General features: G+C 44.0%; 2 protein-coding genes across 2 annotated transcripts in view; both read right to left on the bottom strand.

Annotated features, from left to right (window-relative positions):
* Positions 1-20,265, bottom strand: part of LOC306981088 (NACHT, LRR and PYD domains-containing protein 12-like) — a gene marked incomplete at both ends in the record, with an annotated part of 136,374 nt that overhangs the window by 14,939 nt on the left and 101,170 nt on the right. Inside the window, 3 exons of the mRNA XM_079580638.1 lie at positions 3,755-3,928; positions 8,099-8,275; positions 9,557-9,733. Coding sequence (XP_079436764.1) covers positions 3,755-3,928; positions 8,099-8,275; positions 9,557-9,733 — 528 coding nt within the window. The remainder of the gene's footprint in view (positions 1-3,754; positions 3,929-8,098; positions 8,276-9,556; positions 9,734-20,265) is intronic.
* Positions 15,900-17,038, bottom strand: LOC306980674 (uncharacterized protein; the record flags this gene model as incomplete). Its single annotated transcript, XM_079580101.1, has 2 exons — positions 15,900-16,411; positions 17,026-17,038. The coding sequence occupies 2 exons, from the start codon at positions 17,036-17,038 to the stop codon at positions 15,900-15,902; spliced, it is 525 nt and encodes a 174-aa protein (XP_079436227.1).

Genomic DNA, 20,265 nt, shown 5'->3' with positions numbered 1-20,265 from the left:
TCAGATCATTGGTCCATTTCCTATTACACATATCATTTGCATTTTTAGTAGGGATGCACGATAATATCGGCCGCCGATAATTATCGGCATTTATCGGCATTTTGGCGCCATCCCCGATAAGCCGATAAAAAAAATTCAACCGATAATTAGGCCCGATAATTCTAGCCTCAAATGACATTGAATCTTTGGCTCGAGCTCGCTGCCTTTCTCTCGGCGCCGCACGTCCTGCAGCCCATGAGCTGCTGCAGACTCAGGACAGCACGTTTACAGCAGCAGATACACGCTCTCCACGGCCGACCTGCACGGTTTTAGCTGAAAAATACGACGAGTATTCCAGAGAAACAGCTGTGCAGGCGCTCTCCGGGAAGGAAGAGTTTTTAGACTTTTTACATCGAAGTCACTTCAACATTAGCACCGCAAGAAAGTGAGGAAAAGACGAGGAAATGTGAACCTCTGACTCGCTCACGTGAGTTACTGGAACAGAGCGAGGCCTGAACCCATGTATTATCTTAGTATTTCTGATCTAATAAACACGACAGCCCCGTGATTCAAGCGCTATGAACGAGAGGAGCTTTACATCGATGAATGAGCCACGACCACACGAGGCACAAATACATCAATGAGCCCAGTGCAGGAGAGAGTCTTGTTTTTGCGCTGTAGTATTATCACTGTAATACTGTCTATATTCCAGTATTGTAAATAAGAATTCATTAGTGTGATGTCAACAAAAAGAAAAACACTAGGAATGAAGTAGTAGTAGTAATAATATTCTTTTTATTTTTTATAAGATGTGACACAGATGAGCAGAGTCAGACCTGCTCAGACGATGGAACTGTAAAAACCAGAGCTTTAGAAAAAGGTGAGACTCAAACCCAAAGTAAAACTCATTATTTCGTTTATATTTATACACTTGTATGTTGCCTGGTAGAGTTAATACATTTTGGGCAGAACTGTGAACTGTTACAGTGAGTTCTTGTCAGAAAAAATAAAGTGCAAATATATATATATATATACATAAATATCGGTGTCATTATCGGTTATCAGTATCGGGACATGCGGAATTATCGGTTATCGGTTCAAATTGGCATTATCGTGCATCACTAATTTTTAGTATGATGTTCATTTAAAATTCTCTGGACTTAATCACTTAAATTCTCATCTTGATTGAAAAGTGTATCTTCCAGTTGATGGGTGCCATAAGTCATGTTTTCAAAAGATACACAATTATTTACTGCAAATTTTAGAGATATGTAATTTAAGAAGTTATTTTTGGAGACATTATATTGATCAACTAGAGTAGTAAATGTTTTAAAGGAACTCTCATGAATAATATCTTGAAGCTGAGTAATGCCTCTGTCTTTCCAAGTAGCCCATTTTATAATCTTTTTATTGATTGTGAAATTAGAATTACACCAAAGAGGCTGATTCACAGATGGAGCTGATTTAAGTATTTTTTGACATGGTTTAAAATATTAAAGGTGGCTTCAATAGGGCTTTGTTTTAATTCATGTGGTGATTTTTTGATGTAGTATAGGCTTCCCACCTCAATATCAAATTACATTAGTAGTTTTTTTTTCTATTTTGACCCAGTCTTTATCTGCAGTGTGATGGAACAACTGGCTCGCTTGTTCGCAGCCAAAGGAGAGAAAGTAATGTTGGAAGTTTGGCAGCTGTTCCTCCTTTGGAAGTTAGACAGTCTTAGATAAGAACGTCTAGCAGTTTTCCCACGCCATATAAAATATGAGATTATTATATGCAATTTCTTAAACCATGTTTTATTAATTGTAACGGGCAACATTTTCGATATGTACTTGACTGCTGGAAGTTTAATCATTTTAATTATATTCACTCAACCCCAGAGCGATATCTGGACATGTCCAGACCACAGTCCAGTTTAGATTCCATCTTATTCCTTAGGTGTTTGTGTCGCCTTCGCGGGTCTTTTTGACCGGCTGTCATGTTCCGGGCATTTGGATGCAAGGTGACACAAGGGGGCCCTTCCAACCTTCTCAGGCTAAATGTGAGTGGACTTTCTTCAGAGTGAAACTTTAGGTCAGACATTAGTGACAGTAACATGAGGCTGAATACACTGACTTCTTTGTTTCCAGTAAAAAGGCTGAGGCCTCATTGCTCTTCAGTCACAGACTGAGAAGTGAAGAAGGAAGTCATGGAGCTTCTGCTTTAGACAGAACTTCAGACTCTGCTGCAGGTAAGAGTCATATCATATTCTGAAACTCAAATATGTAGTAAAAACATAATATATGGAAAATTATTATTACAATTACAAAAAGAAAGTATTTGAAAATCATCTAAACAAATTAATTGTTTTATTTCTCTCATTCTAAAAAACAAAACCCTCAAAAAAAAACCTAACCATGTGTATCTGCTGTAGGTCATGTTGTCCCAGTTCCTCTGAGTCGTGGTGCTGCAGGACTGATGTGGACAGATGTTACAGAAGAAGCTCATGAGGTTCATTTCTTCAACAGTTTCTATAGTAACTATTTTCTCCAAAGTAAAAGTAGATCTACTACAGTCCTGTCCACATCTGTCCTGTCCACATCTGTCATGATCCACATCTGTCATGGTCCACCATGACCCACCACGACTCAGAGGAACTGGGACAAACATGACTTTACAGCAGATACAAATGACCTGGGTTTGTTTGTTTTTGTTTTTTTTAGAATGAGAATAAGTTTAAAAAAAAAAAAATTGATTAGATTCATGATTTTCAAATATTTTCTTGTTGTAGTTGTAATAATAATTGTCCATATATTATGTTTTTACTACATATTTGAGTTTTGAGCTCACTGAATTTAGCCTCATGTTACTGTCACTCATGGTGTCTGACCTAAAGTCTAACTCTGAAGAAAGTCAACTCACATTTACACTGAGAAGGTTGGAAGGGCGCCCTTGTGTCACCTTGCATCCAAACGCCCGGGACATGACAGCCGGTCAAAAAGACCCGCGAAGGCGACACGAGGGTTAAGATTTATATCTCTACTTAGGTACAGATTTGATGTGATATGTAAACCTAAATATGTTATTGCTGTTTCTTTCCATTTAATACTAGAGTTTTGAATCAGCGATTTCCTACAATGCTTATTTAAGGGTAATAATTCGCATTTTTCCCGATTAACTTTGTATCCTGATAAGCCCCTATACTGATTGATGGCCTCATTAATACATTCTACAGAAGAGTCCACATGAGACAGGTATACAATTATATCATCACAATACAATACAGTGTCTCCAGGTTCTTGATGGAGCTCAGACCTGTTCCTCTGAGCCGTGATCCTGGATCCTTCTGTTTATTCTCCTGGACTCAGACTGAGGCGTCTGATCTGGAGCTGCTGAACATCATTATTAATATCAAAACCTGTTCAGAAATAAAAATCAGAAATCATTTATTACAACTTATTATTATTCACAATAATTAATATGGAAAGACAATGAAAAATAATAAAGTCTTTAAAACAGTTAAATCTCCCGTGTATCGGAGTGTGGGCTGGTGTGACTGAGGAAGACGGAGATAAACTGAATATGATGATTATTGAAACTAAACTCACTCCAGGTCTGTTTTTCATAAGGATATAACGTAATAACATGGTTAACACTTGATCTTCATAAATAACCTTTAATGATAGAATGGATTTAAGATTAAAAAACTCTTTAAAACAAACTCCAACAGCCTCAGTGTTTTTAGAAAATAGAAAATGTTCCAGGTTCAGAACAGTCTGATAAAGTCTGGACTCACGTCAGTGTCTCCAGTCGACAGTCAGGGCTCTGTTTGAGGACCAGGAGCTCCTTCACGTCTGAGTCTCTCAGATCGTTATTCCTCAGGTCCAGCTCAGTGAGATGTGAGGGGTTGGACTTCAGAGCTGAGGCCAGAGAGGAACAGCTGATCTTTGACAAACCACAGCACCTCAATCTGAATAAAATAAATACATAAATAAAGTTCTTAAAGTCCAGAGATAAAACAGATGAAACAAACACAAAGACACATCTTGAATAATAAAAGTCATGAATTTAAACTGAAGAATTAATAATTTAAAACAACAAACTTTTCCACAAATTGTTTAAAGTCTAATTCTTTTCTAAAACTTTCTAAAATATAGTTTGAACAATATACAAATCTTAATGTATAAAAAGCATAAATAGATGCAAATATTTCATTTATTTTGTGATTATTTTTAAAATGACATTTAACACATTGAGTGCCAACAATCCAGACCATTTTTCCTGATATTTGTAGCACCACAGTGTATTCTGTGTTATAGTTATGGACACAGGCTGTGGCTCGTTTGAAAGCTGAGACTCTCAGCTCTCAGGAGGTGGAAACACTTTCATTCTACGTGTCTCGGTTCCTCAGAAATCCTAAGCTAAACAGAGGCTAGTTTGATCAAATATTGTGTGTTTTATGAAACACAACTGTCTCCCTCATTTCACTCTTCACTCTTCAAGAAAAGAACATGGACTATTGAGAATGTCTGGGCCTGAGTTTCACGTTGTTTGAAGAGAACATGGAGCTGAAATATTGTTACAAAAACACGTTGCCGAGGACGCGGTGGTGACTCGCAGTGAACAGCGCTCGCGTCTGACACAAGGTTTATGTTTAGATCATAAACTGTCGGCTTGTCGACCTCATTGGTCTGTGATTATGAGGCCGACGGATAAAAAACTAAAGAGCATCTGAAGCACAAGGTGAGGAGATGTTCTGTGCAGGAGACCCCTCTGCTCTCCCTCCTCTGTCTGACACTGAGCTGCTGCAAGACCGCTGGGCGGGGCTTTGAAAACACACGATTAACGAACAAGGGGCAAGTTTATTTCTGTAACGTCCAGATCATGACTTTTCACAAGTTTTCTTAGCCTTGCAAAAAGTCTGACTGACTTTATTTATGTATCTATGAAAACATAATGTATAAAGACTGGCTCGTCTTGTTTTTGCTGAAGTCAGCGAGATTCAAATCACACAATTCCAGACTGTTTCCCCCATGTATCTGTGAACATGAGGATCAGTCTGACTCGGGACAGGCTAAAGCCCTATTCACACGGGATTAGTTTCACCTGGGACCCAGGGGCGTCGGACAGGGGGGGTAAAGGGTACTGAGTACCCAGGGCCCAGAGCAAGGTAGGGGCCCTCAATAATGCTGCAAAAAGCGTTCTGTATTGTACTTTCTAAGTTTCCTCATAATTGATACTATAAGAACTGAACACAACCGGGCTAAAATACAGTGGTTGCTACACAGAATTTTGCACAAACAATAATGATGATAGGGCCCTGACACCCCTTTAAACATGTGCCAAATGGTTCAGCCCACACACCGGTGTTCAGCACCAGCTTCTGCTCAGCAGTGACTTTGATGAGGTGGATTCTGTGATGTAATGAAACAGAGCTAAGAAAGACAGATATTAGTCTTACCTCGCTCTGATGTGCTTTTATTTAACACTAGCCTGTTCTATCGGACCTTATGAAACTTTCTTGTCATAAATGACACTTAAACATCAGGTGAGGTGAGTCCTGCCTCTGCCTGCGCTGAGTCAGAGACAGAGCTCCTTCTCTCCACGTTTTAACCTCTAAAGTTTCTCTTTCCTCATATTTATTATAGTTGAGCCTCAGGCCAATACAGGGACAAAAGCCACAGGTCGCGCACGCTATTAATTATGCTAATTAGCCGCGCGCATTTGGATTCATTATAAATGCGCAGCTTTGGAGACGAGTCAACCTGGTTCTAGTGAAAGGTGGAGCTCGTGTTATTTAGCCGATTCCAACGTAACTTTTTACAACAACAATTTACTGACAACACACTTAAAGGTATTGGCTTCAAATATGGTGAGACTAAATCAGACTGAAGCCCGTGAGTTTTTTGTTCAGGCCTGTGGCCACAGAGACATCATAGTATCATCACTTTTTTGTAAAATAGCATTTTAATGCCTATTTTAAAGTCACACATGTGTTATTCTCAGCACAAACATCCCCTGTCCTGGTGCAGTCCTCCTGTTTAATGTGATGCTAATAATCATTATGCTCTACCTAAAACCAGCCATTTCAATTGGCCCAATGAAAGTAGAATATTCCACCTTAATCTAAATATCTGTCACTACAGGATTAAAGGTTATTCAATTTCTGTAACTGAAGCCAAATCCGATGCAATTTCAAGTCAAACATTGACTTGAAACAAACAAACAAACAATAAAACAAACAATAACACAAACCATGACCTAAGTACCCATTGGATTGGACACATGTGTTTGTATATGAAGCACTTTTTGGCCAACCCATTTTTTCCCTTAGTTAAGGTATATATGATAAAGTTATACTAGAATATAAATGACCTGCACTGTCAAACCACTAAACCACTGTTATGTGGTCAAAGAACATAGAATATGAAATGTGAATTTTAAATGGGGGGGGGTCCACCAAGATAGTTTGTACCCAGGGCCCAGAATTTGGTGCTACGCCCCTGCTGGGACCACATGCGATTTGTAATAATCACGGAGAATGTCTGTGATGTTAATCCTGTGTCAGTGATTTGTAAAGTAAAAATTCCCTGCAAATGACCGACTATATTTTGCTGAACTCCGAGGTCCTGTGATGAAACTAATCCAATGTGAACAGGCCTGTCTGTGATTTGGACAGAAACGTGGAGGATCCGACACGTGATGAGGCTTTTTCTGTTTCCTGTGCGCATTTTTATTTACTTTTGATGAAGAATGGAGGCATTAGAGCGACGGTGACGGTGGCGCAGATGGTAGAGCAGGTCGTCTCATGATCGGAAGATCAGGGGTTCGATTCCCACCTCCTGAAAGTGTACACTGTCGTTGTGTCCTTGGGCAAGACACTTCACCCACATTGCCCCCAGTGTCTGCGTACATTGGTGTATGAATGAGAGTATGAATGGGTGAGTGGATCCTTGCTGTAAAGCGCTTTGAGTGCCTAATGTAGGTGGAAAAGCGCTATATAAGTTGAGACCATTTACCATTAGAGAGTTTAAACCAGTAGTTTCGTTTGGCATCATTTTACTCCATTATTTTGACAAACAACGTCGTAAAAAAACCCCGCATGGAACTGTTTTTATCTGTCATTAATTCAAGTCTCATCACATTCGTTTTCATTGACATTTAGTTATTTCAATTAAGAATAACCAGAGTTTGCAGAATAAATTGAGCTAAACTAAACCACATTTCAGAACACAATCATAAAACATGGATTTTGCAACACACGCGTTTTAAAACTGGTGCGTAAAAGTCTCATAGGACGAGTTGCTCAGAGCTTCCTCTGCTCGTCAATATTAAGCCTCAGATTTCAATATTAGAAATAATAGAGCTCATTATTTGCATTTCCTCATTTTCAACTTAATGTTTAAGAAACACAGAGGGACAACGGAGCGATATTCAGCGGTTCCAGCGTCATTGATGCTCCCGAGTCGGTGCTTACCTTCCCCTCTCTCTCCTCTCTCTCCTTTCCCTCCCTGGGCTTCGTGTGTTTTATCCAAAGTCCAAGCCTCTTAGCTACGACGTTAGCTGCATCATGTTTTAGCTTCAGTAAAAGGCTGTTTTAAAGGCAAAATGCAAAGAGAAACCACGTGGTGTTCTGCATGTGCTTCAGAGAGAGCCAGGCTGCGCTCAGAGTTTATGTCACTCCAACTACACATTTACAACCAACTACAGTTAAACACCTTTTACGGAGAATTGTCCGTGTTAAGAGACTAAAGCTTCACAAATTCATTCAGGTGAAAGTTAATTTTACAAATGACCTCAGAAAGGAGTTCTTTGTCGTCATATCCAGGAGATGTCAATTTCAACCAGAATCTCAGGCTTCGGTTTTCCCGTGCGAATGTGCCACATCAAAAACAGACGTCGGGGGGTGATTGTTTTATTATATGGGGTCCCGAGATAATGCTTATCCCGTGAGAACAGGGCTTTAGACTGTCTCGTTTTGTAATAAAAAAAAATAAAACATGCAAAAACATGTTTTTTTTTTCTTTTTGGCACTCAATGTGTTAATATATTCTAAAGTCTATGGATAAAACTTCTAAGTTTTTATTCTTCTGGAAAAAAAATGTTGTCTTGAGCCCTGACACAGAGACAGTGAACTGACCTGAGAATCTGCAGGCGACAGTCTGACCGTTGCAGAAAACCACACAGATGAGACACTCCTGAGTCTGACAGGTCTTCGTTATAACTCAGCTCCAGCTCAGTGAGATGTGAGGGGTTGGACTTCAGAGCTGAGGCCAGAGAGGAACAGCTGATCTCTGACAAACTACAGCCCCACAATCTGAATAAAATAATACATAAATAAATAAAGATCTTAAAGTCCAGAGATAAAACAGATAAAACAAACACAAAGACACATCTTGAATAATAAAAGTCATGAATTTAAACTGAAGAGTTAATCATTTAAAACAACAAACTTTTCCACAAATTGTTTAAAGTCTAATTCTTTTCTAAAACTTTCTAAAATATAGTTTGAACAATATACAAATCGTAATGTATAAAAAGCATAAATAGATGAAAATATTTTATTTATTTTGTGATTATTTTTAAAATGACATTTAAAACATTGAGCACCAACAATCCAGACCATTTTTCCTGATATTTGTATCACCACAGTGTATTCTGTGTTATAGTTATGGACACAGGCTGTGGTTCGTTTGAAAGCTGAGACTCTCAGCTCTCAGGAGGTGGAAACACTTTCATTCTACGTGTCTCGGTTCCTCAGAAATCCTAAGCTAAACAGAGGCTAGTTTGATCAAATATTGTGTGTTTTATGAAACACAACTGTCTCCCTCATTTCACTCTTCACTCTTCAAGAAAAGAACATGGACTATTGAGAATGTCTGGGCCTGAGTTTCACGTTGTTTGAAAGGAAACATGGAGCTGAAATATTGTTACAAAAACACGTTGCCGAGGACGCGGTGGTGACTCGCAGTAAACAGCGCTCGCGTCTGACACAAGGTTTATGTTTAGATCATAAACTGTCGGCTTGTCGACCTCATTGGTCTGTGATTATGAGGCCGATGGATAAAAACTAAAGAGCATCTGAAGCACAAGGTGAGGAGATGTTCTGTGCAGGAGATCCCTCTGCTCTCCCTCCTCTGTCTGACACTGAGCTGCTGCAGAACCGCTGGGTGGGGCCGCTGGGCGGGGCCACTGGGCGGGGCTTTGAAAACACACAATTAACTGTTGTGTCGCCATCTTCACTGTTTTGGTCACGGCCGGAGGAGTTTGATGGTAAATCCGAGCACAGAAAACGACACACAGAGCTCCCGCGCTATGATTGGCTCGTCTTGGTTTTGCCGGAGTCAGCGAGAATCAAATCGCACAATTCCAGACTGTTTCCCCCATGAATCTGTGAACATGAGGATCAGTCTGACTCAGGCCAGGATAAGACTGTCTCGTTTTGTCATAAAAAAATGCAAAAAACACGTTTTTTTTCTTTTTGGCACTCAATGTGTTAATATATTCTAAAAGTCTATGGATAAAACTTCTGAGTTTTTATTCTTCTGGAAATTCATTATTTTTGTCTTGAGCCCGGACACAGAGACAGTGAACTGACCTGAGAATCTGCAGGCGACAGTCTGACCTTTGCAGAAAACCACACAGATGAGACACTCCTGAGTCAGACAGGTCTTTGTTCTCACTCAGCTCCAGCTCAGTGAGATGTGAGGGGTTGGACTTCAGAGCTGAGGCCAGAGAGGAACAGCTGATCTCTGACAAACCACAGCGATACAATCTGAATAAAGAATACAAGAAGTGATTAAGTCCAGAGTAAAGTCAGAGGAGTTTCTGTAGCTACAGCTGAAAATCTGAGACTCTGGTTTGGAGCAGGACTCAGAGGTCGGGGGTAAATGCTGTAGTTTTTCAGACATGATCTCCTACACTTTACTTCACTCTCAGAGAACGGTTACGTCCCATCACTCAGTGATTAAAGGATGAGGAGAGTGGAGGATGGACGAGCGAGAGCCGTCACAGACCTGACACTGACCTGAGAGAGGAGAGCTGACATTGAGGACTCTTCAGACCTGCACACAGCACAGATACTGAGGAGACTCTCAGTTTATTTTCACTCAGATCCAACTCTCTGAGATGGGAGGGGCTGGAGCTCAGCGCTGACGCCACCACTTCACAGTGAAGATTTGAGAGTCCACAGTCTCTAAACCTGTAACAGATGTTAGAGCGACATGTGAGTGATTCTAACAGGTCTGTGAAGCTTCTGTCTGTGACTGAGGACTCACACAGCCTTCCTGCAGTTCCTCACCGCTGGGATCAGTCTCAGTTTACCCTGAGGAGACGTGTTGTACTTGTATAGGTTCAGCTCCTCCACGACCTGCTCTGACATCTGCAGCATGTAGGCCAGAGCCGAGCACTGGATCTCAGACAGTTCCTCCTTAGATCCACCTCCAGACTTCAGGAAGTCCTGGATCTGCTGCTGCACAGACTGGTCCTTCAGCTCCATCAGACAGTGGAAGATGTTGATGCTTCTGTCGGGAGAGACTTTCTCTGTGTTCATCTTTTTAAGGTTTTTAATGACTTTGGTGATTTCTGATTGGCTGATTGGACTCAGCAGAGCTCCTAAAAGTCTGTGGTTGGACTCCAGACTGAGGCCATGAAGGAACCGCACAAACAGGTCCAGGTGGCCGTTTGGACTCTGCAGGGACTTCTCAAGAGCTTTCATGAGAAAGTAATTTAGACTTAATCGTGAGATGGACCATCTAAATTCCCCAAGAAACTTCCTGACCACCTTCTTGTTGTTCTTAAAGCAGTGGTGAAGGTAAACGGCTGCCAGAAACTCCTGCACGCTCAGGTGGATGAAGCAGTAGACTGACTGGTTGAAGACACTCTCTCGTTTGAAGATCTCAGTGCAGAGTCCGGAGTAGACCGAGGCCTCGCTCAGGTCCAGACCCACCTGCTCCAGGTCTTCTTGGTAGAACATGATGTTTCCTGTCTGCAGATGCTCAAAGGCCAGTCTCCCCAGCTTCAGGAGCAGCTCTGTGTCGGCCTCTGTCAGCCCCCAGGTCTCAGACCTGACCTCTGTTTGTGTCTGTTTGTACTTACTCTTCCTGTGCGTCTGCACCAACAGGAAGTGTGCGTACATGTCTGTGAGGGTCTGGGGCAGTGGTCCGCTCTGATGGCTTCTCAACACGTGGTCCAGGACTGTGGAGGTGATCCAGCAGAAGACTGGGATCTGGCTCATGTTGTGGAGGCTGCGGGAGGTTCTGAGGTGGGACAGGACTGTTTGAAGCTGCTCTTCATCTGAGAACCTCTTCCTGAAGTACTGCTCCTTCTGTGGGTCAGTGATGAAGCCCCTGACCTCCGTGACCCTGTGCACGCACCGCGCTGGGATCTGATGGGCCGCCGCTGGGCGGGAGGTGATCCATATAAGGGCGTGAGGAAGCAGAGCGCCTCTGATGAGGTTCACCAACAGTACGCCCACCTCTGACCTCTGTGTGACCTCAGAGATGAGCTCACAGCTGAAGTCCAGAGACAGTCTGCTCTCGTCGAGGCCGTCAAAGATGAACAGGAGTTTACAGACGGACAGAGTGTGGGCTGTGAGCGTCTGTGGGGCAGAGAAACACAACATTTAACATCCATGACTTTACACCACTTTCCTTCAACCCTCACTTTCGATTCAGAAAACTTTATCCACAACAGACATTTGATTTACAGCTTCCTAGTCACACATTCATCCACCTCACAAATACATAGTGAATAATACTGATAAAATAAGCAGAAACATCAGAAACATCTGGAGCCATAATCGATCTAAAGATGACACGTCACTGATTACAAAAGGGATTCATCCTTGTTCAGCAGCTTCATAGATGAAGGTATGGAAATAATGTCTGGCCTTTTTGGCCCCGAGAGAGACAGAAGCGTGTGCTGGATTGAAGAAGAACAATTGGTTTAGAATCAGTAGTCAGTAATTTATAAGACAGATGATAGAGCTGGGACAATCCACTTTTGTCACAGTCAAATATATATAATAATAATAATAATTAAAGCCGCTCGCGGCAATAAAGGCCCTCGCCCTTGGCGCACTGCCCACTTGCGACCACCACCGCTCGCTCTTGACCCTTGCAAGCACCGCATGCACTGCCCTTTGCGACCGTCCCCACTCTCTCTCGCCCAAACCTGCTCTCGCCTCTGCCTCACACCCAACCTGGACTCACTCTTGCGCCGGCAAGAAAAGTGAAAGCATTATTAAACATGTCAAAGCCATATTTGAACCGTCAACCTCCTAAACCAAAGACCAGCGCACTATCACTGATTTGTAACTCCATATTAATGTGAGCCTGATGTGGGCCACTTTTCTTTAAATTACCGGTTAGAAATTTGTTCCCAGTTCACCACTGGAGGACAGTGGTCAGTTCAGGTCATGTGTCCCGCCATACAATTTTTTCAATATGTTTTCGACATTGACCCCAGTGTTGCCTCAGTTGTTTCCCTATAATCCCACAATTTCTTTGTCTTTAGTTTGCACATTCTGGAAGCGTTCTTTCCACGTTTTTCAAGAGGGTGGGAACATAAGTGTTGATTCATGTTATATCCATTTGGTGCCGAGTCCCAAAAAAAAAAAGAGTCAAGGTCAGAATTGATCCAGCAGTCTCACGATTGGGAAGCCAACACTCTAGCTATGACACTACACAGGGACAGCAAATGCCAGCCGACCAGAAAAAATATCTCATGAAATGCCCCGCGCTCATGTGTTTTAAACTTGGACAAGTGTCCCACGGCCCATGTAAAAGGAGAAAGCATTAATAAAGTGTCAAGGCTGAGACGACCACACTATCACTGAGCTATCAGTCCATACAAACAAATGAGGGCGAGGATTCTCTAAATTGACTGGCCGAAATTAGGTCCCAGCACCCCAGATGGGTTGTTTCCCCGTTTTTGAAATGAGGTTGGAACCACAGGCAGTGATTCATGTTCTTCCCAGTAAGTGCAGAGTCCAAAAGAAAAAAAAGGAAAAAAAAGGTTAAAGGTTGGGATTGATCCTGTGATTGTACAGTCCAGAAAAAGCTGAATTTGCAGCCAAAAACGTCCAAATTAAAACTTCTTTCGCTGACAGAGGGTTAGTACAAGTCCATACGAGTCTAAAACTGTGGCTTTTTGTGAATAAAGGGGGAAATTTGGAAAATTAACGAATTTCAGGAGAAACTCTGACTGAGTCCAACATGCTGCCAGGCAAAGAACTCTGACTATTTTCACGGAGGATGGGCGGGCCACTTACAAGCCACTTAAAAAACAATTTAAAGGCATTTTTGGCCATAGCGGCTGCGTGTGCCCACCATTAGGTCCAGGTCGGGAATGTGCACGCGCGCCGGATTGGGTCCGTTCCAATCCGGCCAAGTCTGTGAAAGATATGAGGCTCTGAAATTAGCTGAAAATGGCCTCTCAGTTGCGGCCTTGTCATGACCACGCCCAATAATGTAAAAAAAATGTAGTTGATGATTTTGAAAGCCACATGGGTTTGGGACATGTTGGCCAAAATTGGAGGCTTTCCATTGAAAACCCGGGGATCAGGGGCCAGAAGTTCAAGAGGTACGATTTTGAAGGTTTGAGGTTCAGGCCAAGATGGCCGACTTCCTGTAGCATTTAGGGCGGGGTCATAATATCATTTTTGACATGTCCTGACGTGGTCTATGTCCCTGGCCAATGTCACTTTTGTACAATGATTTTTTTTGCGACCGGTCCTCCATTGAGTCAATGTAAACTGGCTGTTTGAGGGGGCGCCACTGAGCCAACTTTTAGTATTCTCTCTCGCGTACCCCACCCAAAATTAGAGCTTGCGGAGCACTACGTTTTGACCCCTGTTACTTTTGTATCGGTTCACGTTTGCTACGTGAATTCTTGCGTTTTCGTCCCCCGTTAACGATATTAATGAGTCCCTCACGGGACACTGCGTGTCCGTTGCTCGGGCCTAATACATTTGATTTGTATTGCACTTTACACATGAAAAACACATCTCAAGGTGCTACAGTTGCCACAAAAAAAAGAACAGAGCATATCAGTTGTAAAAAAATGACGCACATTAGCAGTAAAAACACAAAATAAACACACTAAGAGAAAGCCTCACAAATTAAGTGGGTCTTAAGTTTACTTTTAAAAACCTCAATAGACTGTGGTGCCCTCAGATGGTTGGGGAGGGCATTCCACAGTCGAGGAGCAGCTGCCTGGAACGCCCTATCTCCCATAGTGCGGAGCTTTGTCTTGGGGACCAGGAGGTGGAGCTGTCAGAAGAGCTGTCGGGTTGGTTTGTAGCTGTTTATGAGTTCTTTAAGGTACACCAGGGCGCTGCCGTAGACACACTGATAGGTCATGAGGCAGATCTTACACTCAATCCTGAACCTAACAGGAAGCCAGTGTAGTTTATGGAGGATGGGTTTGATGTGTTCAGACTTACGTACCCTCATCAGGACCCTGGCAGTGCAGTTCTGAATGTACTGCAGTTTCTACAGGCTCCTGCCAGGGATCCCGATGAGGAGTGCGTTGCAGTAGTCGAGCCTGGAGGAGACAAAGGCCTGGACCAGCCTCTCTGCATCGGGAAGGGAGAGGGAGGGGCGGAGTTTGGAGATGTTGCGGAGGTGAAAGAATGCAGTCTTACAGATATGTTGGATGTGGGTGTTAAATGAGAGGTGGGGGTCAAATCGAACCCCCAGGTTTGTAACAGAGGGTGTGAGGGGAATGTCATGACCTGCAAATGAGTAAACGGTCAGGGGGGGGGGGATCGGAGTTGGTGTGGGGTTCCAATGAGGAGACATTCTGTTTTGGAGCTGTTTAACTGAAGGAAGTTGTGAGTCATCCATGCCCTTGTCTCCTCCAGGCAGCAGGTAATGTGGGGAGTGATGACGTGGGGGAGGCGCGGGAGGCGACCAGGAGGTATCCGGAACAGATGTCCGAGCCTCAGCTGCTCCTTTCGACGTGAAGGAGCAGCGACTCTACTCCGAGCTCCTCCCGGGTAACTGAGCTCCTCACCCCCAGCCACCCTGCGAAGGAAACTCATTTCGGCCGCTTGTATTCACGATCTCGTCCTTTCGGTCATGACCCAAATCTCATGACCATAGGTGAGGGTGGGAACGTAGTTCGATCGGTAAATCGAGAGCTTTGCCCCCCGTGACAATTATCAATCGCCATTGCGATTGACTGCGGAAATGCGGGAAGCAAATGCAGAAATTGCATAAAGTGGTAAAATGCATAAAATGTCATGTTGCATGAACTGTATGAACTGCAGTGGTAAAATGCATGAATGGGATAATTTGCATGAATTATGTAAATGGCATAAACTCTTAAGTTGCATAAACGGTTTAAAATGCATAAAGTGGATAATTTGTTGCATAATGTTGCATAAACTTTTTATATTCCATAAACTGGTCAAACTGTTGAAATGGCCTCAGTGCTTCAATGGCAGAAGCTGCACAAATGGCTGAAAGGCCTGGAGTTTCCCCATTGGCTGGATTCCCACATACACACTAATGCAAACATTTCAAACTCTCGTATAAAAAAACTGGAAATCTGCAGAAGGACGTTTTTTTCTCAAAACCCACAAGTTGCAGAAGCTGAACATGCACAAAGAGCAAAACTTGCAGAAAATGCAGAAAAAAGTGCAGAAAAGCATGGATTTGCGGCAGCCCCATTATAAGTCAATGGGAAAAATCCCGGACATTTTGGCCGATTGCGGAAAAGATGGATGGATGGATAGTAGCATACTATACCCCCAGTTAACTATAATGTGTGAAGGGCTTTAGCTAATGTTTGCTAACACCAACTGAACTGAAGTTGAAACAGTGCGATCTTGGGTCGACCCAAAAAACTCCAACACATGTGAAAACGCCCTGAGGCCAATGTGCTTTTGTTTTACCAAACCAAGTGTTTAACTCCTCATGAAGGTAAAGCTTTCTCTAAATGAGAGTGACCTGTGGATCCAGCGCTGGATGGAACACTTGGATCAGCTCCATCAGACTGTAGCGCCCCCTTCTGACCAGGTTCATCTCTCTGAAGGACAGTGGCACCACCAGCTGCAGCTCCTGGTTCTCTGAGCCCTGGGCCCAGTCCAGACAGAACTTCAGGACTGAGAAGGTCTTCCCCACTCCAGCCACGCCCACAGTCAGCACGGCTCTGATGGAGCCCTGCTGCAGCGCCCCCTGCTGCTGCTCAGGGGGCAGAGCTTTAAAGATGTCCTGGCACCTGATGGTGATCTCCTGGACCTCCTTCTTCTTGGACTGTGTCTCCAGACTCCTCTCCTCAGGTTGGGCTCTGGCCTCTTCACTGAGGCCCTCTGTGATGTACAGCTCAGTGAAGATGCTGTTCAGAAGAGTTCTATCTCCTGATTCTTCACTTCCCTCTCTCACACTCTCACATCTGCTGCTCAGGCTCTGCTTATGCTCCTTCAGAACCTTGTGGAGACCTTCACCTGGACACAGAGGAGGAGACACCTGTTAATGTTGATGAACAGGTCTCTTATTCCCTGCTGTAGTTGATGAGTCTCAGACTGAGCAGACTCACCTGGTGCAGGGCCTTGAACCCCCTGATCAGGACTGTTGCCTGTGTCTCCACACTGAGGCCAGGCGTCCTGCTCTGACTCTGTTTCTCTGTGACACAAACACACAGCACTGAGCACTTCTTTAACATCTCACAAGTTACAATCACAAATATAAAGCACAGTTTAGCTGCTGAGACTCTGTGTTCAGGTCAGTTCTTACTGTGAGTCTGGAGCAGGTTCAGGACTGAAGTTTAGAGGGAAGAATTTAGACCAGAATCTCTTCATGGACAGAGCCGACACTGAGGCTGTGGATCTGCTTCTGTGGAGAGAAGATCAGGTTCTTCAGCCTGAGAAGTGAAGCTGGATTCATGCTGAGCTTCAGGAGGGAAGTGTGCGTGTGCAGGTGATGCTGAGGTCTGAGGCTGATCAAAGGGCAGAGCATGAGACCAACAACATTCTTTTACTGACATCTGAAATACTGTCAGCTCCACTTATGGACGAATAGAGTCATGGGCGTGTCCTCGTCCCAGTGGAGAAAGACTCACCGTGACTGAACATCGTGTAGTGTTTTAAATGTGCCACAGAGATCAGGTTTGAAAGGACTTGATCTGACAGACGGCAGTAAAGACCTGGCCCAGCAGCTCTGAGGAGCAGACCACGGGCTGCAGAAGAGTCACTGAACAAACATTTGACTCACAGACAGGTTATAAAGTGTAACAGCCTGGTGTCGCTCACTGAAATGAGGAGTTTCATTTGATTTATTCATCCAAACTCTTGCATTAAACCTTAAAGTCTGTTCTTACGTTGTAGCTCAGTGTTTTCCATCTCAGATCCAGTGTGGAGCCGTCGGAGCCTCACCCTGTCACTGTCCTCATATTACTGTTTTTTTACGGATTTAATATTTTATTTCGATCTACACAAAACAGACACAAAAGTGAGAAAAACAATAATAATATCCATCCATCCATCCATTTTCTTCCGCTTTATCCGGGGCCGGGTCGCAGGGGCAGCAGTCTCAGCAGAGATGCCCAAACTTCCCGGTCCACACACACCTCCTCCAGCTGTTCTGACCCCGAGGCGACACCAGGCCAGCTCGGAGACATAGTCCCACCACCGTGTCCTGGGTCTTCCACGAGGCCTTGTCCCACTAGGACATGCCTGGAACACCTCCCGCGGGAGGCGACCAGGAGGCATCCGGATGCTCCTTTCGACGTATAATACGACAATAATAATAATTACAAAAAAACAGCATTCTAGCTCGAAAGGGAGTAGGAAGAAGACAAGCTTATTAACTCTCACCCCCCATTCACTTCAATAATAATGTGGTTGCAACAAAAACATATGGTTACATATTTACAGCAAATGCAACTATCACAGAATGTTACACTTATAGGAAGTGTGTGTATAATATATGTGTATAATATATATATATATATATATATATATATATATATATATATATATATATATATATATATATATATATATAATATGTCTGCGTCAGATGCTGGGGAACCAGAGCACCTAGATGTAAAATGGGCTACTGGAACAAGGCGGAAATGGGAGAGAGATGCGAGAACAGGGCTCTGATGGAATGCTACTACTCCAGTAACCCTAGTCAGAGGGGCTACATGCAGAGGATGTGGGAGAAATGGTTACTTCGAAACCCACAGTCCAAACTCACGGCGAAACAACTAGTAGCTCAGTGTTCCAACATCCACAAACGGCAACTGCTATCACAACTTGAGATTGACGAGGTACAAAACCAATGCTCCGGCAACGGGGAGCCAGGACACCAGGTCAGAGGGGAGTTAACACCAGCCCCCCCAATGGAGATTGGGTACGAAGCCCCAATAGGCGCCATCACGCTGAACGAGGCAGCGACTGACCTGAAAAATAAGATCATGGCAAAAATGTCCAGCAGGAAACCCCGAAGCCAATTACAGAGGCTAAGAGAAGTACTGTCAGAAAGTCTCCTAGAAGATGTGAATGCAGCTCTGAGAGCAATTCCTACATCAACCATCACTGAAACCAATGAGCTGATCTACTCCACAGCAGCAGTGATCCTAGAGAAGCTTGGCTATCGTAAGAGCCACCATGAGATGAAATACCCACCATGGAAAAGAAGACTGGAGGATAACATCAAGGCAGCACGGAGGGAAGTGAGTCAATTGACAGAGGCCTTGAAAGGTGCAATGAAAAAGCAAGTACCCAAAAGGTACAGCCAGATGCCCATACTTGAAGCATTGGAAACTGCCAAACAAAGGCTCGAAGCCTTGGCCAGCCGCTTAAAGAGGTACACGAGAGACAACGAAGCCAGACGAGTAAATCGTCTGTTCGCAACTCAACCAGCGAAAGTGTACGCTCAGTGGCAGGGTAACAATAACAGAGCAGATCCACCAAGGCTGGAAACTGAACAGTACTGGAAAGGCATATGGGAGAAGGAGGCAGCACACAACAGTGATGCACAGTGGCTGGTGGCTCTGAGAGAGGACCACAGCAACCTCCCTGAACAGAATCCAGTCACCATCCCAGTGGCAGACGTCCAAGAAAGAGCCTCAGGTATGAAAAATTGGACAGCACCAGGCCCTGACATGATACACGCCTACTGGCTTAAGAAACTCACGGCTCTCCATGAGCGCTTGGCAGCACAAATGAACCAGCTGCTGAGGGATGGGAATCACCCTGAATGGTTAACCGAAGGGCGCACAATCCTGATCCTGAAGGATCCCTCAAAGGGTACAGTCCCATCCAACTATCGGCCAATAACCTGCCTCTCCACAACGTGGAAGCTCATGTCCGGCACCATAGCGGCTAAAATAAGTAAGCACATGGATCAATACATTAGCACAGCTCAGAAGGGAATCGGTAAAGATACCAGAGGTGCCAAACACCAGCTCCTGGTAGACAGAACAGTCGCTCGAGACTGCAGAACCCGACACACTAACCTGAGCACTGCCTGGATTGATTACAAGAAAGCCTACGACTCAATGCCACATACTTGGATCATTGAATGCCTGGAGCTATACAACATCAACAGGACTCTAAGAGCCTTCATTGCAAACTCGATGAAGTTGTGGAAAACCACCCTTGAAGCCAATGGAGGGCCACAAGGAGACGCCCTGTCCCCACTGCTGTTCTGCACAGGTCTGAACCCCCTCAGCCAAATAATCAACAAGACTGGCTATGGATCCCGACTCAGGAACGGGGCCACCATCAGTCACCTCCTCTACATGGATGACATCAAGCTGTACGCTAAGAATGAGCGAGACATCGACTCACTGATCCAGACCACCCGGATATACAGTGCAGACATTGGGATGTCATTCGGACTAGAGAAGTGTGGTCGGATGGTGACTAAGAGAGGGAAGGTCGTCCACACAGAAGGTCTAACTCCCAGAAGGAACAATAGCAGACATTGAGGACAGTTACAAGTACCTCGGAATCCCACAAGCAAATGGCAACCTCGAAGAGGTGACAAGGAAAGCGGCTACGGCCAAATACCTCCAACGAGTAAGGCAGGTCCTAAGAAGCAGCTCAATGGCAAGAACAAGTCCCGGGCAATAAACAGCTACGCCCTACCAGTAATCAGATACCCTGCAGGAATAATAAGCTGGCCAAAGGATGAGAGCCACTATCCAGGATGAAACATCCAAGATCCATAAGTACATCAAGGACAAGGCTCCGACAGATGACGTGCTCAGTGAATGTCTCAGACAATGGGGAACAGAAGATGAGGTGCTGGAGGTCCCGTCATGGGAGGACAAGCCCCTACACGGCATGTA

The sequence above is a fragment of the Gobius niger genome (genome assembly GCF_951799975.1).
Source record: "Gobius niger genome assembly, chromosome: 21".
Classification (NCBI taxonomy): domain Eukaryota; kingdom Metazoa; phylum Chordata; class Actinopteri; order Gobiiformes; family Gobiidae; genus Gobius; species Gobius niger.
The sequence above is the reverse complement of the archived record's forward strand: the minus strand, read 5'-3'. Positions and strand labels throughout refer to the sequence as shown.